Raw genomic sequence first — 26,476 nt, forward strand, 5'->3', positions numbered from 1 at the left:
ACGGATGAGCAGCCGTCATTGCTATACAGGAGTCGCATTTGGTAAAATAATGCGGAGCAAAGTGTTTACCTATCTTAAGGTTTCTTTCTGAATGTGTACTTCTTGAACTTCATTATCTAACATTCCTGCTAGGAACTGTGAACGCAGGTCCCGGACGACCGAACAATGGCTGAACCGGTGCAGCGCCGCGGGAGAGTCGCTTCTTTGTCATTAGCGGCTACAAATGCGACTGTGGAACTTGGAAACAGGGGAGATGAATTGTGCATTATTCGCGCAATTGACGCTGGGAAAGAGTTGAATAATTCAACAGCAGCAACGGCGGCAGCAGCGGTGGTGACAATGGGGACAGATTTAGGACTGACACTGCTACAGAAGACGCCTTCAGACAAGAGACTAAAGGATGGCTTGGAAATTCGGAAGTGGATTCTTGTGTGGAGATCTCTAATTAGCAGTCAGAAATACTTTAGGCATTACTTATCCCTCGGACGGATTTGAGTGGTCAGGTTCGAGGTCTTAGCGAGGAAAGTGATTTTTTACTTGAATTAAAGGAAAGTTGGCGATTACATTGATTATGGATAGTGTTGGAGCTCCACCACATTCACTCCATTTTCTTATCCTTCTTTCATTTTAAAATATTTTAGTATGTCGGCGGCAGAATTTGGCAATCGACCTTCATCCTTGGGTTATATTTATCTTTCGCAGTTGTTTGAATATCCATAACATCTTAAGGGCTACAATAAGTATGACTCATACAGTCACAGTTTTATGATCTCAAATTGTGTTATCGACTCATGTGGGTTACAATCACTAAATAATAGTGGTGGATAGTACTAAACTCGTAGGTCAGTAGTACCTGTCCAAAGTGGGAAGAGTGCGGACCTCAGACGATCGGGTGGGGGGGGGGGGGATGAGAGAAGAGCCAGTGGCGACAATGGATTACCACGGTGGGGCAGTGACTAGACAGAGACCGAAGTCAGCTCAGTACCGGAAGTGTGAAGCCGCTATCAAGTGTCTGGGAAGCCTTTCCGGTTTATGGTTTCACGTCTGGGGGAGACCCCACCTGCCCGGTAGGCCATTCGACACCACGGTCCAGCTTATACAACATGACACTCGGATATCACACCCCTACCTGTCGTCGTCGTATCTTGTTCTTCTCGCTTACTGTGTCATGCCAACTATCGTGTATGTACAAGTCTTCAGCTAACAGCGTTTATCGATTAATTATAGGGGTTTCATGTCAAAAGCATTAAAATAAGAAAGACTTTAGTGTCCAGATCGAATTATTTTATGGAGAGCACCTGCCGAATTGCATAGTGCCGTAACTGTGTAACAAGGTTCCTGGTTATATTGACACTTATATGAACCATTTACAATTTAAAACTGAAATATTTAGTATGCTGATGGACTAAGAAAGTGCTGAACCTACCAAATGTGTAATAAAAGAGATAATGTAGCTAGAAACTAACCCCCATACACTGCAATACTTTTTACTTGAAATCAAGAAAAACTACACTTGATACATACACTCGCGTATAATCACTTTACTTACACAGAGCTATTACACTGCGTACTACTGACATTGACGATTAGCACGTAATGGAGACAGGGTGGGAACTGATAGTACGTATTATACAGAATGCCAAAACCTTCTGATATAACTGCTGATAAAAAAGACATTTACTAATAAACAATGCAGCTAAAATATTACCGACCACAGAGGAAAATCTGTTTGCCAAGGTGGTAGATGACAATGATACAGACATCTAAAAAGGATTTTAAAAATTGTTATCACTATTGCTAAAAATTATAGAATTTTTGTTCTAGTTTTTATTCCATTTCTGTTCAAATTTTTAAAATGTAGTATAGTGTTTCTGTTAAGTTCTAACTGTTCTTGTTAAGTTATTGCTATTGTTTTACATAGATCCATCTATCGTGGCGTAGGGTTGTGTATTAACTATTGAGGTACAAAATTTGCAATATTCTTGTGTAGTAACCAATATATGCCATTGATATGAGCAGTAATGTTCTAAAATACAGTCATATTATTTTCTCTCAAACCTCTAGATCTAGGCATACCCGTTCAAGTTCTGCAGTGTGAGTATGATCCCTTATCAAACTCTCGTCAAAAGAAACCTGTGGGTCAGACAGTGGATCCCAGGCCAGGACCGTGGATCCACTGTCCACCCCTTTAGAAGTAGGTAAGAAATGGCCACGGCAGTTTTGCGACGTGGGCATAAAGTCCGTTTACCTACTATTTCGTTGTCTCTCTCAACTCAGTACCTCCAGGATCGCTGCGATTGAAGTTTGAAAGAAAAGTAATCCACGATATTTGGCAACGTTAGTCTTCTTCCAGAGTTGTTATCATTCTTACTAGTGTTAACCAAACTTGCCTTGCAGACATGGATAGTTCTTGGGCACTGGAAGGATTCGAATTCTGAGAAACAACAACTTGCATGTTACTTTCTCTGTGTTTTGCTTGTTTATGGAGGTACAAATAAAAGTGAGTACAGCTAAGGAAATTCAGTTAAAATTACTTAATGCCCCAACTAGAAGTAAGAAAAGCCATTGTGGTACTTGAGAATGTGACTTTAACGGTCGGTTAGAATATGAAGTTTTAAATCAAATCGCTCGCTGGCTCAATAAGATCGGCTATAGCGAGACAACCCTGGGTCGTTTACCCTAAGGAAACAATATTAAACTTCAAGGAGTTATGATTACGAGACATGATCCTTTTTAAGGATCTGATCAATATTACCCAAACGCTCTTTGGTTTTCTTGTGAAATAGAAGATTTTTTTCTTAATTACCATTAAAAATCTCTGAAACTAATAAGTGTTATTAATATTTATCATATTTTTAGCTATTTACATAGCATGCATCCATTTAGATGCATCACCGTGTCTTATCTCATTCTTGTGTCTCCACACTACATACTGCCAAGAAAAGAGTTGAAATGAAATATCTGCTTTAATTCAGTTACGACTGAAAATTAGGGTGTAAACGTGTTTGAGGTTTAAAATTATTCCTATTATGGTTAAAATGAAGATGGCCGCCATTACAGGCGGGTTCGGTTAAAGTGTCGAACTAAATACTGAATAATCGAATTCCACTTCGATCCTGGTGATGGACTTTCTTCGGGCACTTTCCCTCGCCAACCCGACTCGAAGTTGCTAACATTGTCGGGGCTGGCGAGGTGAAAGATATGCAAAATAAATAAATTAAAATTAATTGAAGTTTATGATATTCACATTATTTCTATTTTAGAGTACTGTTATTGAGCTACGCATTATTTCACAACATGTATCTTTTGCCAGTTTGTAATGTATTATCAAACATTAGTTTGTCATAAAATTAATCCTTTAATAGTCGCGTAAACGTCCCTAAAAGCTGATTGGTTAGTTTCCCTTGGAAGGGGTTTGAATCCCGGTTTGGGCATGGTATCTTCACAAACTAACAAATGCCATATCTAGCCGAATCTTAAGTAATGTAACGGTTCCGGATTAGACTGTCAGATCACCCACAAAATGACCATTATCCGAAAAAATTAGATTGCGATAGCATCAATGACTTTATGATTAGCAGATCAAGATGGCGGTGTGGGCCCACCGATGTGGCTAATAGAGCGACATATGGAGACAATAGGCCGGGGGCAGCAGGCGACATGTCTCCTCTCTGACTCTGCCCACTGCCCGGCCCGCTCCTCTATGCGCTCCGTCCTCGATGCCAATTTTTTATTCGGGTGCCTCGCGTGGGTAAACCAGAAGCGTAGAGAGTAGACTACGAGGAGATGTGGGAAACAGCCGTCTCGGCTATTCAAAGAAAATATCAATTCCAGACAGGTTGAACTAAAAACAATCAATGTCCAATCAATGGCTCAGTAAGAAACTTCATGTATTTTGTTTAGCGACTTATTTTTGTCAACGTTAAATTTAATGTAATTAAATCAACGTAAATTAAAATACATTACATTTCAATTTTGGTATTTTTGAAAAATTGACACACTTGTGCATTCATATGATTACGATATTATATTGTACATAGGCTTAAATGGTGGCAAATATCTGTATCATTTATGTTATCTATTACCGTAAAGTATAGTTGATATTGTATATTTATATTCTATTACAATATAAACAATTAAACAGTTAGAGCAAAATTTTTACAAACCAGGGTCGAAGAAATTATTACTACTTTATGGTATAATAATGTTTGAAATTGGCGCCATGAATAAGGTACACCGGGAACTAGGACCTCTACTTTTCTTTGAGCGGTGGTTGAATGAATTTTAACATTGCTTTCAACTCTATTATTTTTTCTTTTTTACTCTATGGCCTGCACACCGAAGCCAAACCTGACCTTGCCCACTTCACAGCACTCACTTCAGAACTATTTTTGCACCGGCCGTTTTATCTAAATAGCTGTTTGAGCAGGAAACCATAACAGAACGAAGCCACATTTTGTTAATATTTAAGCCACGAAAAATATTTTATTACCTTACCTTATTCATACATTCGTTCTGAGCAATGGCGGATTAAATGTACACAAGGTTCATGAATCCTCCAAATATATTTCCAAGTATACTTTTATTTTGTAAAAATAGTAAATTTTATAATCCAAAAAGCGTAAACAGGTGTTATAGAATGTGTATTTTTAACATTTCCCAGAGAAAGAGCCCATGAATTCCCCATTCGAAGGGGGTTTTATACTTGCAGGTCCCCGCTAGTGATTTCTTCTCGAACTTTATGCTAAATACCGCTCTGGATTATATTCTTTTTAGATTTCTTTTTTTCTTTATAGCATTTCGCGCATTATATTCTTTCGTGACACTTGGTCCGGGGCTTCTACATTATCATTATAGAGGTTAATCGAAATACGGTGGGTCTTGCGATAGCTTAAACGCCCGATTTATAAACAATTTTCAATAAATTTGTCTTAGAACAATAGTGAAAGGGCATTGGAGACGATTTAGTGGTTGTATAAATTTAATTATTTTGATCAAAAGATTCTTAAACTCGTCTATAAATATTTTAATATAATTATTTATTATACATGTTTAACTTTATTTCACTAATATCAGAATAACAAATTAATAACATTACAGTGTTATTGTTGCTATTGATAGGGGTTGTGACACACTCTGTATAATGCAATAAATAATACAGTACTTTTATATTGGACGCGTTGTGGGCAGTTCATTTAGCGCACATCCATAAATTTCATCGCCCAGTTTTACCACAGACAAAGATTTGTATGTCTGTGTTATACTTAAACAACAATCAGATCAGCGTCATTTAGAGCCGCACAACTGATATCCAGTTATAGTATCGGTAGTGTGGTTGTCGCCGAGATCGCACGTTCAGCACGGCATCCGGCAGCGGGAACCTCTCCCTTCCTCCCCATAGCCTAGTTCAAACTTTTCTCTTACCGTCAAGTAGTGTATTTATTTATGTACAAACGGTTGACAGCATTTTATATACCGTAAGGTATACATTCACAATAGTATATTTGTAGTTTGAAGAAACCTACCGATTATGTCCGTATGCGTTGCGAATTTTAACCTCAGTTTTCTTATAAAGAATAATTGTTAGTACAATGGTACAGTAAGGCTGAAAAACCTGTAACTATTGGTGTAAATGGTTCGAATATCGCCTGGTTCAATGGACTTATTAAGGTTATTAGGGAAAACGTAATTTCATTAAAATTATATCGCAACTAAATTATATTTTGTCTTAGGAAATCACACCTTGTAAACATAAGGCTAACTTTGAGGTAATCGTGCAAAGTCTGTTGCGTTTTGTACAACAAAATACCAAAACATCAATCCAATTGTATATTGCAATTCATTGTTTTCAACTAAAATTCCACTTTTTACTAATTTGAAACATATGCTTCTAGGGACCTGACAATTTTCGACTTTTCCCTCAAACTATATGAAACACACACATAATGAAAATTTACTAAAGTGATTTTTCTTAGTAACGGATCATTCAAGGATGTGAACATGAGGTAGAAGAAAGTATCACATAATATGGACACCTGTTCATTCGTCGTGATAGGATCATTCAAGGAAGCGAACATGATGTAGAAGAAAGTATCACATAATATGACACCTGTTCATTCGTCGTGATAGGATCATTTAAGGAAGTGAACATGATGTAGAAGAAAGTATTACATAATATGACACCTGTTCATTCGTCGTGATAGGATAATTTAAGGAAGTGAACATGAGGTAGAAGAAAGTATTACATAATATGACACCTGATCGTGATAGGATCATTCAAGGATGTGAACATGAGGTAGAAGAAAGTATCACATAATATGACACCTGTTCATTCATCGTGATAGGATCATTCAAGGAAGTGAACATGATGTAGAAGAAAGTATCACATAATATGACACCTGTTCATTCGTCGTGATATGATCATGGACTTGGACTGTACCGTGTACAGGCGCGCCGGGGATTACTGCCCATCAGCTGATTATATCTGCCATCAGCTGACGGCTTATTAGCGCCTGGCCACGGCTTCTATGATTGATATGCCGCTGCCCACTTATTACTATAGTAAATAATAGATGGGATGAGATAACCTAATAGAATCCAAACGAGGATTAATATTCAACGAAGTCTAGATTTCTAGCTTGATATAGACTTGTTAAAAATAAAACCGGGTATAATCGTGTTATAAACTTTCATTTATTCAAATATGATTCCAATTTTATTTTGCATTAGGTTGAGTGACCAATCCGAGACGCCGGATGTTTCAGTTCATTTAACTTGAATGTCAAAATGGATTATGAGTTTTCATTTTGGGTATTTAATAGCTCGCCTGTGATCAGCGCCTTACCAATTATCTAATATATACACAGCCGCATTCTACTTATACGGTGCAATCGTATATTTATAACAATACGTTGACGTAAAATAAAAGTGTTAGTTTCAATTTCAGTATTACAACCATATATATTTTATTTAATACTACATTGTTATGTTTTCGTTAATCTGGTTTTGTAAATATTAAAAAAACATAGAATGAACTCTTATTCTTTTTTCCTAATTAATAACGTGCAATATAAAAAGTATACAGTGTTTTAGTAACGTATATTCTGCATTTTAGAAGTATGTAAATGATATCATACTAAACTAAAACAATATTTATACTTTATATTGTTTTTGGTAAATGTCAGTTAAGGTTTATGTTCAGTAAGTCCATCATTATTAAGTTATTGTTATACTTCTGCAATATGTATGTATTCGTAGAACAATTTTCATATTTCACAATTTGACTGTAAAGTATTTTAAAAGTTCTGTGAAATATAGTGGCATGAACTACACATGTTTAGGCTACTTTTAATACATTAGACATGTTTTTCACGCACACGCGCCAGGGACTTGAAAATTCGCTGTCGAAAGTTATAAGGGGGCACCAATCGTACCTCGGTTGGTCGATCAGCTTATCAGTATCAGAACTATCCCTGCGTGGTTCGGTCTCCATTTGTAACTTAACATATTTTTGGTGCTTAATAACAATCGCTTAATACAACACTAAATCGTCCTTGCATGGAAGAGATGTCACCTGTTATATCATTTTTGTTCTTACTCATTGGTCACAAACATCTGGAAAAACCACACCTAACACAATAAGGCCGTTGAGTTGCATTATTTTAATTAGCTAATTCTATTTGTGAAATAATTTATCTTAGTGAATATTACACAAAGGGGCAGCGTATGCTATGGCACCATGTAACCAATTAATCGCGTGTCCAATAAGGAGCTACAGAACGCACCTGTTGGGCGCAGACCTCAGAATGGAGCACGCGACGTTGGATTGTTCGCTATATAAGGCCTGCATTTTTCATTCTTTTACCTCTGTTTTCTGCAGGTCCACATTGTTGCCAACTGCTTGAGATCTGCTTCTTACTCTAATATGATCCACGAAGACCAACAGAATGTTCGGCATTCTTTTTTTCGGTATGTGATTTATTGTTGGACAATCCTAAATCATAATGGATCTTTGCAGGGTTTCACAGATCCATTTTTCACTGTTTGTAAACGACCACTCCCAATGGGATAAGAGACTCTGTGCGGGTAATGTTGTGGGAATCTCTCTGGTCACGATGTCTCACTGTGCCGCTAATAGGCTGGTGGTATTGGGTATCTTTCCCAACGCCGCGCCGCCGTACTCTGGCCGCTCTTCCTGTCTGGAGACACCAGTCACCCCCTCCCTCTCGTCTAACATCATGCAACATTAAATACACTGTTCATTTTTCAGTATTAAACATTGATACATTTTGGTTTATTTTGTGACTATACTGTAAGGGTCCGCATAATATTAATATCTTGGACTATGTCAAGGCAGGTGAAGCATATAAGACCCGGTTACATTTTTATAGGCATGGCTCTCCACCAAAATTACAAGATGCGCATGGCTTCCACTATTAAAAAGTCAAAATAAATTTTAAACAAGAATTTGTTAGTGCCAAACAGAAGGTTTCCTTACCCATATTTAGTTCATCACATATATTCATCCAAAATAAAATAAGCTACATTTTAGGAATCAAACAAAATGCCTAATAACATAAGTACTAAAGAAGAAAACACTCGTGAAATAATTTTGTCATAATACCGAAAGATTCTTGCAAGAGTATTAAAATATAACAAATTTTGTTGAATAAAAAATACATGTGGGCACGGGTGGGCTACTTAGACAGTGTAATTAAGTAAGGCTACTCGTATCCGATCGTCGTTGCGTAAGAAGCAATTGCAACCGATTGTACCGATCTTCACCGATATTATCAGTAGTGTGGATATTCTTTAATTTCTCTACAGCCTGATGAAACCAACATTGGTATCAGCCCTAGTAGCGACTAGTGACTAGTGGCTAGTGGCAGGCCAGCAACCGACCGACCACGACAACCTCTGCCGCGACGCGCGCAGAATCGCAATCACACGAGCCGCCCATTACCCGCTCTCCGTTCCTTTTTCATCAAAGCTCGCTTTCTGAGAAGCCTTTTTGCCGGTGATTGCATTATGCATGGTGGACGCGGCGACCTGCCGTCCGGATCCACATCAAAATACGGCCTCCACTCGGCTTTAATGTACTTCGAATTAAGTCGATAAAATTATATGACCTCAGCGAGCGCCGGGCGAGAGAGGAAACTGCAACCGAAGCCGTATGGGCCGATAGATATGCTATTCCCTATTGTGTTGTATCACCGGTTATTCAGATGTGATTGGGTACATTTCCTCTTCGGTCACACAAAGGCCGACTGTATTGCATTATTGTTTTCTGTCCGAGAAAGCCATGATAAAGTATTGCTTGGGGTATGTGCTTGCTGCCTGTCTTTACTATGTTTTATGTAGACTGGAAATGAAAACCGGATTGAGTAGCAAAGCGATTATTCCCAGATAATGAAAAAATGGTTTAATATTGTTACCATCCATATTTTTACTTCAATTAAACAATAATGGACCTAATATTATACAAATAAGTTAAATTCTTAAACAAAATTACAGCGGTTGAGATACATCAATTAAGGATACTATTTTCAGCTCATGCACAAGTTAACTTACATATCACCACAGTGTTATTAATTTACACGAGAGTGTTGGTATTTGGTATTCTAGCTGAAATTAATTTGATGTTTGAATACAATGAAAGGATTGGACGTGTTTCTTGTGAATTTGATGAGTCCTTCTGATGTTCTAGGATGTGGTGGTTGTTGCTGCTGACTACAGTGACAGCTGTGGAGGACTGGCGCTGCCCCGAGATCAGTAACGTCTCCTGCTCTTGTGATCTCCCTCACACTCTGCGCTGTACAGGAGGACGAGACGCGCTGCTTACCATTGCCTCTGCTCTACAAGCCCTCTCACCCTCAGCAGCGGTTTCTTTGCTCGATTGTTCTCTCCAGAACGTCTCCTTTCTTCCTGCGTCACTGCTCCAGGTGGGCAAACCAAAACACCTCTCTTCATATAATAATATACACTCATACATTTGAAATGTATAGTTATCATATGTATATTATTATACAAAAGAAAAGTGATATAGGGCAGATTGTGATTATTTTCTTAGTTCCAGCAAGCGAAATCGCCTCTTAAATCATGATAGTACAAGTGTCGCCGTAGGTTTAAGGTATTACACCATGCGAGGTATATTATAAAATTATCATTATTGGTGTAATTAAAAAAGGAAGGGTTTGTAACATTAATGGTTTGAGACTTCTTATAAGTCTTCAAAGAAATTCCATCCCGATTCCACACATATCATCCAGTAACATTTTCACTGCTCGTAGCAAGTTTTGAGGTGTCTTTTGAGACCTAAAATAGTTGCTATTTTAACAGCAATCAAATGTTGTCTTTTTTGACAGAACTCCTTTCAATACCTTTTTAAAAGTAATACATGTTTTAAAAATATTTGTGTTTTTTTCCAATTGAATGTTGTTATTAGTTAAAACACTATACATCTTATTTTACAGTGTATTTCTAAAACCACTATGAAAGCTATCTATGTATGAACTACTAGCATATAACTGTAAGTACCAATATTGCCCTAAGATTGGTTAAATAGAATTACCACTTGTATTCCCAATACCATCCTGATCCTGGCAAAACAAAGTTGATGGCAAATCTACTTTATTCTATATTCTTTATTGAACATATTCTTAGGGAACAGTACAGTCGTCAGATTTTCTTTTGTTACAGCAGGTTAGAAAGTTCTGTTTAAAAATTCATTTATTGTGTAGAATTTATTGTCTGTAAATACCCTTGATGCAGATATTGCAATGAGGGCGCTGTAATCCCAATCTGGATGTAAGGCTGCCAAGATTTGGTTGCCAATACAACCATTTTATTCTCTAAAATGCTCTTAGAAGACAGAGTTTCTGGGAAAGCTAATTATTTTAAATACAATCTGTTGTGAAGGAAATGCCTACGGGGACAGTGTATTCTCAACTTTGCTATAGGGCTGCTAAAATGTGGGGCTGGAACAACAATTTTATTCCCCAACACATTCTGAGAATTTTGACACAGAGTTGCTGAAAAGCATTATTCTCAAGCAAGTACTCTCAAATTTATTCTTAAGGCTGTTGAGAACAGGTTGACAGTGAAATAATTGTGCACTGCATTAAGACTAATTAAATAAAATTTGGTAGCAATTCTGGTGTATTTCAAATACTCACTTGAGGTTGTTGAATTTAGCATAACTGGCCAAATGATATTCAATTCCACTTGGTAAATATGGTAAATCAGAAGTTATGAATATTTAAGGCTGGGAAGAGACTATTGAATGTATGATTTAATTAGTACTAAATATATTAAAAAGTATCTGGCATGACCTCGCTGAATCTACTTATCATCATGACTGGTATGGTATAATAATACTAGGCTTTAACGTACGACACCGACAAATTTTTTAGGCATAGGAATATATTACGTATTGATTAACTATTCTGAAGATTGTCATAGACTGAAATCAAACAATGTACATTGTGTGGTTACCGTTGTGTCCTGCTGGGTTGCAGAATGTCAGCTTGCATGGGCTTGTGATCTCATCAGGGGAGTTGAGACAAGTGTCACGGGAGGCCTTCACCGGACTGTCAACTCCACTGCAGGCTCTAGGACTGCCCAATAACCTGCTGGACAGTGTACCTACGGAGGCGTTGCACAGTTTACACCACCTGGAGCGGTTGGACCTCTCACATAATCGTCTGCAGAGGATACACAACACTTCCTTCGAGGTAATCAATTTTGAACATGTTACAAATAATAGTGAGTAGGCTAGTGAATACCTGATGTCATTCTTCTTCTCGTTTTCCTAGAATAATTTTAAGTTTCAAGAATCATTCTGTTATATTTAAACTACAAAACTACAGTTCTATGATATTTTTCAAACTTAAGCATAAATCAGGTAGATATTATTTCATTGTTCATAGTTAAGAGGATTAGGGGATAAGCAAAATTATGACTAAGTCATATATCACATTTTACACGTGTAGGATCATTTCTGGTTTGAATTAATTGTATTTCTGTTGTCACAATTGCATTTGTCTTATTGTTCTGGTTAAAAAAATATATACCTATGTAGGTTTTCGAAATTTATTTTGGTCAAGAAGCTTTCTATTTCCGGCCCTTTCTAATTCTGGTCTGGGTAAGATATTCCCAATGGCAAAGATGAGTTCGTCACTGGCACAATCTGTAGTAAACATCAGATAGTAACTTAGTTTGCTAATGCATTACACTACTGATCAAAGCACTGTGTGCGTAATATTCTTTATAAAACTTAAATGTAAACAAATGTTTCTGTCTCTTTAATGAACTTTAGCTGAAAGCGTCAACAGTTTTTTTACAGTCAGTTAATTAAATTTGGATTGTGTTGTTAAAATTTCTTTATTTTTCCATATTTTAAAATATTTTGGAAAACTTTACAACTTTTCTCTCCTTATAAAACTCCCTTGAGCTTCAACAAATATTAGTCTATTTGGCCCAGCCATTCCAGCGATTAGCGCTTAGCAAGACATTTAGTGATTCATTTTTATATAACAGATAAAACAGTCCAATTCCAATTGTCCACTGAAGTTAATTATTAGTATCAGTCAACAGATTTACATAGTGATGTGCTACGTTCTGTTAAAAGTAGTTCCTTGTTCTGATAATTTGATTTTGCGCCAAAATTAACAGTTTTTCAAACTAGCAATATAGCGTGTTTTTCACTGGGAAGTGTCCTCTTTGAGAAGACTGAATTTGGTTTCTGAAACAAACCTATACATCTATAATTCATTGTTTGTTTTGAGTTTTTCTATGAGAAAATTAGGGTAATTCTTTGTGGATTCTGAAAATGTCCAATTCTAAGCCACAATGCTTTTGTTCTGATCATAATTCTTTACAATACATTTTACAGCAACTCTTTGGATGTCCTGATCTGTTAATATCAAATAAACTGAACCACTACTGTTATTTACCTCTGTAACTAGTTCACAGACAGTAATATGTCAATCTGCCATCTCTAAAATTCTTAATTTAATTTATAACTTTATCACCATTTTCCAAAAAAAGTTTCACTGTCCACTAAAGTGCTGCAATACTTAAAACCATTGTACCACTCTTTTATACATGCTTTCTTCTCAGGCCATAGACTTTTTTGAACAATTTTGATTTGAGAACTGCCAAGTTTTTGATAAAATCTGAAGCATTATTGCGTGCCGCATGTTCCGTCATACTACAAAAATGTTATAATACAGTACAGGGTTTGAGGTTCAACTGCAGCTGGCTGACATATCGAGGTCACAACTGACCTGCACAAAAGCACTGTAGTTAACTGAATATGTACCAGCAGCTACCTCATTCCAGTTACTTCCTTGCGTAATAGAAAATAAAGCTAGACCATTTTTGAACATATTCCGTATTGTCTATGTATGAGAAAGAAAATCGTTATAATGTTGTAACTTGTCTTTGGTTTTTTAAACTTTTTTGATAGATCTTTCATGAAATGAAATTAATGTTATTATCATCATTGTTTTTGTAAACTATTATGAAGATTCTTAAAAAGGCACTACTTTTTCCTACTAACTTTTTATTCGTACAAAATTTCAGAATTTGACTGGGCTGATGTTTTTGGACCTGAGCGATAACATGATCAACTGGATCTCACCCGATGCATTCATGCCAGTCCCGCTGCTCCAGACATTACGGCTGCAGGGAAATCGGCTTGGTGTGTCAATGGTAGCTAGCCTACAGGGATTACGACGTCTGCGAGAACTGGATCTTAGTGGCAACTCCTTGGCCGGTCCACTAGGCCCCAGCACTCTTCCGCGGTTGCCTAGTCTGGCTGTACTCTCTCTTGCCCACAACCAGCTGAGCAGTGTGACCCGTGGTGCTCTGGCAGGTCTGGATACTCTCAGCTCCCTCTCCCTCCATCACAATCAGATAGATGTGCTAGAGGACCATGCCTTCAGAGCAATCGCTACCCTCAATGAGCTCAATTTGGCCCACAATCGGTGAGCTATTGTTGGATTTGTAGAGTAAAGTACTCTGATTATTTATATTACAAAGGGAAACTCAGCTTTATTGTTAATTCTAGCTCTAGATCTCGGCTATAGGTAGGCTTTTGAATATAAATCTCATAATAATAGTTAAATGTATTGCAAAGTCATTCTGCAAATTGTTTTATTTTTTCTTGTATAAGATTGTATGATAAGAATTTACAAATTATTCTCAGCTCTGCTGTTTAAATATTGTATCACTGTTTAGTTGAGTTTCAAATTTTGTTTGATTGAAGTCAACATTTTTGGATTTTTGGTCAACATAGACTTTTATTTTAAAGTGTTTGTAAATACCCAAGAAAGCTCTTTTCTTGCTGAGTAAACCTTCCAGTTGAATCTACACTGGGTACAGTTAAACCGCCACTTAAATCTGGGCAACCCTATGGGTGTCTAGGGGCTGCTAATCACTAACTGCAAATGTCGAGATATTGGGGTGCAAAGGTAGAGGTCTAGTCTAGTGTGGAGGATAACATAAAAGTGTGCTAACTTCGTTTTTCCAAGTGACATGATAGATGTAGTGCCCGCTATTCCTCCTAATAGATCTCAAGAGGAGGTACCCTTACCTCCAACCCATCCTGAATATATTGTCACTCCGGAAGCAAGCGCAATGGTCATTTTAGAACTAAGTGCAATGCAAGGTTCCTCATCTTCTACATAGATTTTACTGAGTGATTTATAAAATAAACAATAATTTATCAAGTTCTTGTCATATTTCCATTTAAATATGCCAAAAAATCACCTGACTTGTTAAAATAAAAAAGATTATTGATTTATTCAATATCAAACATCAATGTGTTCCAGGATTGTAGCAGTGTCTGGTGCATCACTTGCTCATCTAACGGGTTTGAAAAAACTCGACATTGCCCACAATTTCTTAAGGGCCATCACATCTGACCTAATACAACCTCTTCGCAACCTTTCTGAGCTGAGGTTGGACGACAACGACATCTCCATGGTTGCCAGTGATGCATTTTCAACCACCATCACTCTCAAGAGATTTACTCTCTCAGGTGAATACAGAGACATAGAAATTGTGATGTTATAGTTATTAAATGTTGATTTATTAGTTATTAGAATTTTGTATTGAAGGGACTAACTAGATGATTCTAATTTTTTCAGAGAATCCACTCAATTGTGACTGCAACCTGTCTCAGTTTGCATCTTGGCTGCGAAATGCCAGCACATTGCCCTCTGCTGACAAGGCAACATCAGTATGTGCAACTCCCCCCTCTCTAGAGAATGGCCTAGTCAAGGAGTTGTCACCCAGCGAGTTGGTCTGTGGAGGGCAAGAAGAGGCACCTATTCCCTCTGAAGATCCTCTCGCCACTCCAATGCCAGTCTCTGGAACCAGAGTGGTTCTCAGAGGATTTCAGTTTGACGGTTCCAAAGTATCCCTGTTATGGAGTGTTGAGGCCAGTGCCCTCACATATTCTTGTGATGCTCTCTTTGTCTATGAAGAACTGGGAGTACATGAAGTCTTATTAGAGTCAAATCCATTGAAGTGTGATTCTTCTCAACTTGTAGACCCAAAAACGCTAGCTCTTGCTCTGTCTGCATCTGACCTACAATTAGGCCATCGCTATCGGTACTGTGTAGTCCTCCTGGAGGGTGGTGGGAATGATGAGTCTGCTCTAGTCCTCGGCTGCAGTGAGATCATCCCTCTACTTCCGACGGTGAAGAGCAACTCGCTGCCTGGATCAAAGACTGGTTCCTACATCACCTCATTAGATGCGAACCTGACTGACCTGGGCACAATGACAGTGTCTGCGGAGATATGGAAGGATCAAGCTGACCCTCACTGCCTGCTGACCGTTACAGTGTTTGTGACAGGGACATTGGTCGCCCAGAGACATTTGAACTGTTCACTCCCCTGGACCTTAATTCATGGACTGCCTCAGGGACCCTATCAAGTGTGTGCCACTCTTGGAGATTTCCCCCCGACGGAATCCAAGACCAAATGTCTCACTGTGACTCAACCTCTTGGTGCTCATGCCAATACCACCCTCAACCTTGTCCTTATCATACTCTTGTTCCTGTTAAGTACTGTCCTTATCTTAGCAGTTTACCATGCTATCAGAAAAATCCTTAAGAGGCCCAAAAATCACCAGTGTTTTCTACCAGTTGCACAGACGGAGGACCAACACGCGAGGTATGTCAAGCTTCAAGCCACTACCCAACTGTAGCATCCGTTCAGCACGTTTACCATGAGTTTGCTTTAAGCTAATTAGTGATTATTTAATACAAATAACAACTGGCTTGTATTTTTGTCATGTATCTTGCTAATACAAGCTAAATCTGGCTGCTTAAAACAATATAAGTTGATACCTTGGCAAAGACTTTAAATCATTTTACTAATACTTTTGTATCCTAATATGGTCATTACATACACATTAATGATTTGATTGATTGGTGTTTCCACTTCATTTCTTTATTCTGTTATAAATTGGGATGGAATTGCTTATTTTATAACATTCATTTTGTTGAGTGCAGTTGGTGCTTTGCTACACTTTTTGTTATTTATTTTTCTTTTTCCTAATAAGTTCAAGAAGATTATTTTGGTTTTTTAACATCAAAGTATACGGTCTTGTTATTGCTATTGCTTTGTAAAACTTATTTTCTTCAGATGTGGTTTTCTCCATTTGTATTTTGTATGTTTAATTTACTTTTCAGTTTCTCATAACAAAATTATAAATCCCTCCATTGTTAAAAACAAACTGTAAACAAATCTAGAAACATATATTCAAGATCCTATTTAGAATATAGTTTTAAACTGCAGAACCTCAGAACCACACAGACAACATCCATACAACATTCCTCCTTAAAATATATGTACCATCTCAACATTAATAACAATGCTGTATAAATTGACAAGTAGGCTCCTTTGCTCAAGGCTAAATTGTTTTATTGTGTAAAAATTAATATTTATTGATAAAAACTGTAATTTGGTTTTCCGGTTTTAATTGGAGATAAAAGTGTAATACAACTGCAGCTGAAATAGAGAAACGTTAACCTCAGGGTCTAAGTTAGTGAAAGCTCAGGTTCAGATCATGTCTGTGACCATTTCACTTTTTATCAGTACTATTGAACTTGTTCTGTATCTCCCACTTATTCTGTTTGATAAGATCCTCACATGGGTCAATGGGCTGTGGGAATGGGCAGAATAAGTCAAAAAGAGATTGGGCTATCTTTAAAAAAAAAAAAAAAACAAAAGAAAACTTATAGGTTATTGTAAAATGCAGTACAGAACCTAAGAGCCAACAGCTATTCTATAAATACACAACCAGAATTTTCTTGAAATCAATAGATACATTTTCTCTAAGAAAGAAATTGATTGTCAGCCATGCCAGTTCTGCTGGAGGTCAAAATTAGAGGTATCAAAAAGGATAAAAATATGAAACAATAATTTTTTCTCAGATTGTATCTTTCCAACATAAACACAAAATAAATTGTCAGGCAGGTAAGTAAAAGTTAAATCTCTGTCAACTAACATACAGATCACTAAAGTGGTAACTTTCAGTCTCTATACAGTTGTCTCACAATAAAATAACTATTATTTATGTGTCAGATGGTGAGTTTTAAAAGTATCAAGCTATATAAAAACTTAGTTTGAGTAACCCTTTGATACCCTTCTATTTCAACCTCCACCAAAACTAGCATGGCCGATGGTCAGTTTTTTTTCTTAGGAAAGATTCCTCTGTTAGTTTTAACAAAAACCATGTTGTGTGCTTATATAGTGCAAATCAGCTCTAAACTTCCAGACTACAACACAGAATATTCTTAGGAAAGATTCCTCTGTTAGTTTTAACAAAAAACCATGTTGTGTGCTTATATAGTGCAAATCAGCTCTAAACTTCCAGACTACAACACAGAATATTCTTAGGAAAGATTCCTCTGTTAGTTTTAACAAAAACCATGTTGTGTGCTTATATAGTGCAAATCAGCTCTAAACTTCCAGACTACAACACAGAATATTCTTAGGAAAGATTCCTCTGTTAGTTTTAACAAAAACCATGTTGTGTGCTTATATAGTGCAAATCAGCTCTAAACTTCCAGACTACAACACAGAATATTCTTTTATATAATTAATAGCCAGTGAAACATGTAATGTTTACAATTATTCTTCATATTGCAATGCTGTTGCTCTTAAACTCTTCAAAAATGCCTGGTACAATTCTGATAATTACAGTCTCATGTTCTCTTATTTTGTGTTGTCTGTCATAGAATATAATCGTTTCTGCATGTATAAAGCCTGAGATTGAGTTGCTTTTCATTAATTCGTATTTCAAATTATTGTTACTGCATGTTTCAGCCCTTATTGTAGAATTTGTCTAAATGTATTAGCCTATCCAAAAAAGCTGAACAGCACTGCACATAAATTACTGTAAGCAACAAAATGTGTTTTTTATAGATGGCCCGAGAACCTGTCGTAAATTGTCCAAGGTGTCCATAAAATCTGACAAGAAGTCTTCATCGACCATTGGGTGTGTTCCGTATCATCGTTCAGTCCCTAAAAATGTTATTTATTGGTTTTGATTTTCAAGGCAAATCCAAATAAAATGTTTGTTTTAAGTATTACAAATTCACCAACAATTTACTTTTTGTGAGTAGCTTACAAAAAAAGTTAAATTATTTATTTAACATTTTCTCTGGATCTGTTTTGAACTATTAAATTAATTTAAAAGTAGACTGCATTCTTCCCTTGGGTAAGAATTTGTATATAATGTTGCATAGTGAAATGCAATAGCGATACTGTGTAATAATCATCGTGTAACACCAATTGCTGTGATCTAACATAATTTTATTGTACAATACAATGTATAAGATGTGTACATAGAAAATTGCTTTATTTGTTGCCACAAAAGTGTGTGATCTTAATTTTATAAATTTGATTAAGGTGTGTATTCATATCATACAAATAAAACTTTTTAACTGGATAAATTTAAAAAATGTAAAATTATAAGCATAAATTGTACAACTAATCGTCTGTTAAAAACTGTTTACAAATGTTTAAAACAACGCATAGGATGATGTTTTACCGTAATTATACAATTTTGTTGTGTTTTGGTCATGAAAATATAAGTTTATAATACCTTCATGTTGCGACAAAATTAGCATACAGATAAAATAATGATATATCAAATTCAGTATATTCAAAATATAATATCAATACAACATTAATTGTGTTATATCCAGGAGCTTAAAAAGTCAGTGAACATGCGAAAATAAAATGTAAAAATTTAATTTTTAAATAGCCAATTGTAAAAGATCTTGTTAAATAAATAATAAAATTTCGAATGTAATTAATAAGACTGTAATTAACAATGTGTTTACTTAAGCTATTAAAGTTACCCTGGCTGCTATTTAAAATAAACTATTATAAGTATTGTTTTAATCCTAGTTATTACTAGAATTAAGAAATGTATTTGACACACACATATAATTTTTAGAGTGATCATTTTGATATATTTAATCAAATATTTCATTAACAAACTTTCTTGCCGTTATTTTAAGAAGTAAAATTATAGTACCCTACGAGACTAAGTAAAAAGTATGTTTTGGAAAGACTACCAAATTTGTTTATATATATTTTATGATTGTAGCTCAAAGACTACAAACGTAGAAACTGTTGTTCTTAACTAACGATTTGTTTAATATCTAGCAGTCTTCTGTTTTAAAATAAAGTTACCAAATTAGCTTAGCTTGAAAACTAATGTTAATTTTATGCCCCAAGGATTGTCAATAATAAGTGTAACTAAAACAGTGTTTTGCTAAAAACTACATAGGTTTCCATAATTTTCTACAGAATAAAATGTTTAATGTTTTTGACCAGGAGTGTATCTGAGTCGTCAGAAATCTATGTTTATAATGTTATATATGCTTAGATTAAAATGTAATTAATGTACATAACTTTAACAAATAATGTATGAATAAAATATGAAATGTGTAAATATATAGATTTGTTAAAACATATTTTTCTTTTATTGTTGCCTTCTGTATGATTAATCTGGTACAGTATGGGCTTTTCCATGAATTATTAACAAGCATGTATTTCCAACACATGTTCATTGTTAATGATTTCATGTTGTACAAGAGGCGTGATCTACCTTGGATAAAAGTATAAATACCAACTTGGCAATCTATGATGCTCCTTCCCTGAATCAGGAAAGAATATGGCAATTTTACTAATTAATGGAAAAGGTTAAATAATGTAGGTAATGTAACAGTAATGAATAAGACAAAATAGTAAGTAAATTGATATGGTTAATACATACTAAAGCATTGTATTGGAATTCAAATTGCCCATAACAAGTATGTGTGTAGGTGTCATTGCTTCCCCCTTACATTGAGTCGAGTAAGCACTTGAAATGGTGGAGAATAGTTTTCTTTGTAATATTTAATAGCATGGTGTCCAAAGTCACACATTTTGAATACCCATATAAAGAACAATTGAATGAGGGTTTTTTATGTTGATATAATATGTTGCATTACATTTTCAAGCAGATATTCGATTAAAGCTGATCCCGAGTCAGATATTCTCCATAACACTACCAATACATTTCAACACTGCCAGAGATGGGTGTTTTGGTTATGTTGCATGAGTTGATACCATGTTAATTAATCAAGAATCAAGAATACTTTCTTGTCATCTCACATAAAAATGTATTGGCGAAGTCAAAGTTTAATAGAATATGCCAAAAAAACAAACATATATTAGAATATAAATATAAACACATAAATTTAACAATGACCTACAAAAACACAGTTTATAAAATTATCTACTACATACGAAGCCACAGAGCACAGATTCCATGAAAATACAATCACAGAGAACAGGAATATATTTCTTCAATAGAATAAACGGTCTTTTGTTTTAACCATTTAGACACAGATGTTTTAAGAACTGTAAAGTCCTTAGATCATTCTGGTTTTAAACACAAAATACATAAGTAATGCTGAAATTTATCAACTAAGTGCATAGGGAGGGTACAACAAAGACGATATATGAGGAATTGTGAAATGAAACTAAAGCCTCCGGATTTAAAACAGCTGGAAAGAACTACTCTCAAAGTGTCAATCTGCTAGATGACTATGTTTAGCCTTCAGGTTATGTCTATATAACCAATTTAGGGATTAATACATATGCCCTAGGCCAACTCTTAGATTATACCATAAACGAGTATATTATACCAATTTAGGGTGTTTAGTCACTATAAGGTTTTGTGTTAAAAAAAGCAAAAAGTATTTATGAGGTTCTAGCTCAAAAAGGCTTTGATTAAGATGTTTGTCCAAAAAGTATCTAACCATCCTTTGATGGACAGTTAGTATTCAACGGACTCTCTCAGATTGGATATGAGGGTAGGAGGACTCTTCTGAAACCATCTGCAGGTATTCTCTGTCTCTGTGCTCTGCCCAGTCAGTAACTATTTTTCACTATAACTGAATGTTTAAAGTACACTTTTTTCATTATGTTTTACCAGAAATTTGGTCATTTTGCTTCAGGAACAATTTTTATGATACACAAAGCTTTTGGCAATGAGTTTATGAACAATACTTAGATAAAAGGATTAAAAGACGGGCACATATCAGTGGAGATTTATCTATGATCTGGCAGGTTTGCCATGATCAGAAATTCTGTATAATACATTAGACTTGTTTCTATAACAACCAATAAAAATCATTGATTGTATGTGAGTTCAAACAGTCAACAAGGAACATTGTCTTGCTGTCATAAGAAGGTAGCTATGAGATTTAGTATATATGAAATAAGTTATTTGGTATTTTGTGCATAAACTGTGAGAACGTCGTGATTGCATCCTGCACCAAACAATGTACTGTCTCATTCATAAATCTTGTTCAGCACTTTTTAGTGAAACAGCTTCAAAATCCTTGGTATTGGTATTTTTACATGCCTTCGTGTCATTACTGGAAAAATTTCAAATTACTCTGAAGTGGACAAGATTTGCAGACTTATGGTGCAAGAGATCTGTCAGCCATTCTGAAAAATGAGTTTAATCCACAAGAGGTTGCACTACACGATCAATTCTAACATTTCGTTCTGAAGAATTTTTTAAATATTTCCTTTGTGATGACCCTGATATTTTAATTATGCTTTCTTTGGTATATTTAGTAACATTTCTACATATAGTGAATGGTAAACGTGGTGATGTATGGCATGACAGGGTGGAGGAAGTCGGGTGGGTGGTAATGTGTTTGATTCTAACAGCATGACCTACGACTTGAGAGCAATGTTAGGAACAATCTAATAGGGTATCCTACCTCTAAACTGTATAAACAGCTTTTGTGAGTAATTAATTTTAGTTTTTAGTTGTGTTCTTTATGAATATTAATTCTTTTTAAAGAGTTATACTCCATGATGAATGACAGAGATGAGAACATTTATTGATGGTTGGAAAAACGTTATAGTGAATATAATTTTTATAATCAAAAAAATGAGTCCAACACGGTTGCTGATTCTGAGCATTGTGAAGAAGACACAAACACTGCAGTCCAACGTCAAAGAACCTGTTCAGACTGTTTGGGACTTTACTAGGAACAAACACACATCCTTGCAAATTATTCAGGACGCTGATTCTCTGTTGCCCGGACCTTCTCAGCAGAGGGACTATTCTACACTCAGAGTACTTGTCTCATATTCATCTCAAGTAGAAATATTCATAAGTTGGTTAGAGAAACAACTGGGAAAACCTTTCATGTTGAGAAATGATTTACACTTTTGGGCACTATCGTAGTACAACCTCTCACTCCACCAACTTCTCCTGACCTTAGTATTATTGGCCATTTTTATACTCCAAAGCCAAGACTTTTCATATTTTTATCCAATAAACTAAATCTATATATATAAAAGAAAGTCGTGTTAGTTACACTATTTATAACTCGAGAACGGTTGGACCGATTTTGATGATTTTTGGAATTGTCTTCGTCGGGAATAGGATAATAAGTATTAAAATATCATAAAAGTTCACAGGATTCCGCCCCAATGGTCTCTAAAAGTTACGGAAATACCCGTAAGAAATGCATTGCAGCAAACATATATTATTAAGTGAAAGAGCCTGTTGAAATTTAATCAGCTGTTCTTTGTAAACATATAATGCGACAAAAGAAATACATGTTTATATCATTTAATTACCATTTTAAATTTCTTTACGTTTATAGTTTGAAAGCATAGAGTAAGCTTGAGAAACAGCAAATTTTGTTGCAACTGTTTCTGCAATCACTGTTAAGCATAGACTTTACTATCCAGAATATACAATTCAACTTTTACGTAAAAATTCACCTTTAACTGCAATATTTATCTAATATAAATCATGCTCGTGCTTGATCAGAAGAGCAATGAGATATCAAAATTACTATCTTCCGTTCGCTACAAATATAAAGAATATTATAAAACCAACCATAGTAGTTTTTTTTTTGACAGAAATGTATGGTTCCAGAGCGATCCGTTTGCACGAACTTTGCTTTGTTGTTGGTAAATGTGCATGGGCCAACGTCATTTGGGTCGCTACGGACTGTTAATGGTACAATATTTCCAACATATCATGCTGCTTTTGAAGAACTCAAGTTACTAGAAAACGATACCCATAGGGATACGACAATCGTTGAAGCAATTATCTCTGCATCTCCAAGTCAGATACGTACATTATTTGCTATTATCATTTCGACATACTTTCCATCGAACCCATCTAACCTGTGGCACAAATACAAGGATAATATGGCAGAAGTTATTTTACATCAAATTCGTGTCAGTTCAAGAAATTTCGATCTTGAAATGAATGAGGAGATACATAATCGGGCCTTACTCTTGATTGAAGACATGTGTTATTTCATGTGCGGTAGTTTATTAGTCAGGTTAGGAATGCCAGCGCCAAATCGTGAAATGAATGACGCATTTAATCGAGAATTGGGACGGGAACGTGAATATGATCACTAGGAATTAGATTTAGTAGTTCAAACGAATGTACCCATGATGAAGCCCCAAAAATAGGAAGTTTACGATATAATGAAGGCAATTGATGATGGAAACGGTGGTTTATATTTCCTGGATGCCTCTGGTGGAACTGGGTAAGACATTCCTCATGTCAGTAGTTTTAGCCACTGTTCGTGCAAGATCCAACATTGCAGTTGCAGTTGCTTCTTCTGGAATAGCAGCCACATTGCTAGAAGGATGTCGTACGGCAGATTCTGCATTAAAATTTCCATTAAATCTTCAATCTATTGAAGAACCAACATGCAACATTACAAAGCGCTCCGCTATGGCCAAAGTTTTATCAAAATCGAAGATCATCATCTGGGACATATGCACAATGGCGCATAAACGTGCATTGGAAGCACTTAACCGAACATTGCAAGATCTACGTAATGACTCGAGATGTTTTGGAGGCACAATGATTTTACTGTCTGGCGATTCCCGCCAAACATTGCCAGTAATTCCCAGATCGACTGCTGCCGACAAAATAAACGCTTGGCTCAAATCATCGAATCTATGGTGCTATGTTAAGAAACTTCAGCTGACAACAAACATGAGAGTTGCATTGCTGAACCATACATTGCTGAAGATTTCTCTGAGCAATTGCTGACTATCGGTAATGGTCGAGTACCTATCGACGAATCGAACGGATTGATTTCATTTCCTCCGAATTTCTGTAACTTTGTCTCATCGAAAGACCAGCTCATCAACAAAGTTTCCCAAACATCATTACTAACCTCAAAAATAATGAATGGTTGAGTGAGCATATGAATGAAATCAAGTGACATAACTATTTCATTTGTATATAAGAAAATAGTTTAACTGTGATAAATGTTTAATAGTCACTAAGTTTTAAATATATGTCTCCACTGTGTATACTTCAGTAACCATTCTCTGAAAGTTTCACTCGAATAATTGAAACTGTCTTTAAACACAATAGTAGGTACCCTAAAATGTGCATAAAGTCGACTTTGGTTCCATCTAGAACCCACAAAAAATATTTTTAGAATAGTTGTCAAACATTTGATATCTGGTTGACAAAATAAAATTATATCAACTAATATAAAGAAAATAATAATCAAGTGACCATAGACACAAATGTCACACAACAGCTTTGCTGAGGTTGAATACAAAAATTCAAGTATATAGCTTATTTTGTTATTGACAGATAGAACGACAGACAATCATACTGCTAGGAAATTTGTACATCTTCCAGCAAACAAAAGTGCAATTGTGTCATTCTTTGACACAAAAGTCTACTCACCAAGTCACCATAAAATTATGTTGGTATAATTAGGCTACATGTGTTAATATGTCACATGCTAAAATATCTTACGAGTATACGGATTTACTTACAAATTTATTTATTTTGTTATTTTCTTGTTGCCATTATGGTTACCCATAAGAACAATGTACAAATATTTACTAACATTCAGCCAAATCTCATGGAGTAATATGAACCATAATCAAACTCAGTATTCCCCATATAGAAATGAAGCTTCGTGGATAATTTCAAAGCTATTGGTCAATTTGTTTACAAGATATTGTGCGGACAGATAGACAGACAGAAATGAAATTTTTCCAGCCCCCTGAGTGATAAACTTTGCTAACACTCCGCCTTAAAGCATAAATTATTATACAACTAGCTTGATATGTCCAGTCAACATAATTATGCAACTAGTAATTTTTTCTCTTGGATTCCCCAGGTGCAAACTCAGCATTATTGCAAATTGTGCATTATTTCCTCCTGATTGGATCTTTCTTATCATGAAAATAATGATGACTGGGGCCAGTGTTGTGAATCAGTTCCTAAAGCTGACACCTTTTATTTCTAAGATTTTGTTGTTTGCCCATTTGGGACAAGAATTTGAGGGAACCTCTAATATTATACTTAAACCTATACAGTCTTTGCAGCTTTCAGAATGACATGATATTGAGGATGGTTAAGAGTGGACAATTGGGACCTCATCCTGTTAAAATCTTATGATAAAGCGGTATTGTAAGATAGTGGACACAATCTCAGCCATCCAACCTTGGAAGAAGGGAAGACTTTCTCACCCACTCCAAGAACCATCCTCTGCAGTAAACTAGACCTAAGTAATTACTAAGTAGAGTCCCTTAATCTTGGACATTTTCTATTTTACTGGTTGAACAAAATATTGATTTAAATGTTTTGTCATTTTATTTAAACTAAATTAGCTATTAAGATTATTAAGATTAGCTATTTCACTGAATAATTTAGTTGAAACTCTATAAAAGGTTTGATCTGTACTAAACTGATCTTCTGAGCTACTAGATATATCAATTGCAATACTACTTGTTTAGTTAGCATTTCTATCAAAATGATATAAAAATTATTTTCTGTCTATTACTTTATCTCACCTCAGTCTATAAGAGGCTTTTGTATATATATGTGTGTTTCTAACAAACTGGAAGTCTCTCTTAAAACATTTACATA

At 35.6% G+C, this 26,476-nt stretch overlaps 1 protein-coding gene across 4 annotated transcripts in view; it reads left to right on the forward strand.

Annotated features, from left to right (window-relative positions):
• LOC124354895 (leucine-rich repeats and immunoglobulin-like domains protein 1) overlaps positions 1-20,001 on the forward strand; it is a 44,328-nt gene extending 24,327 nt beyond the window's left edge. For 3 of the 4 annotated variants that reach the window (XM_046805687.1, XM_046805686.1, XM_046805688.1), the window contains 5 exons: positions 9,707-9,941; positions 11,517-11,732; positions 13,585-13,988; positions 14,835-15,043; positions 15,153-17,248. In XM_046805687.1, coding sequence (XP_046661643.1) covers positions 9,708-9,941; positions 11,517-11,732; positions 13,585-13,988; positions 14,835-15,043; positions 15,153-16,216 — 2,127 coding nt within the window. In that variant the 5' untranslated portion in view covers position 9,707 and the 3' untranslated portion in view covers positions 16,217-17,248. Of the gene's footprint in view, positions 1-9,706; positions 9,942-11,516; positions 11,733-13,584; positions 13,989-14,834; positions 15,044-15,152; positions 17,249-18,441 lie in introns of those variants that run through there. The other variant, XM_046805689.1, reaches the window with a different exon arrangement.
• Positions 20,002-26,476: the final 6,475 nt, after the last annotated feature.

The sequence above is a fragment of the Homalodisca vitripennis genome, chromosome 2 (genome assembly GCF_021130785.1).
Source record: "Homalodisca vitripennis isolate AUS2020 chromosome 2, UT_GWSS_2.1, whole genome shotgun sequence".
Taxonomy (NCBI): domain Eukaryota; kingdom Metazoa; phylum Arthropoda; class Insecta; order Hemiptera; family Cicadellidae; genus Homalodisca; species Homalodisca vitripennis.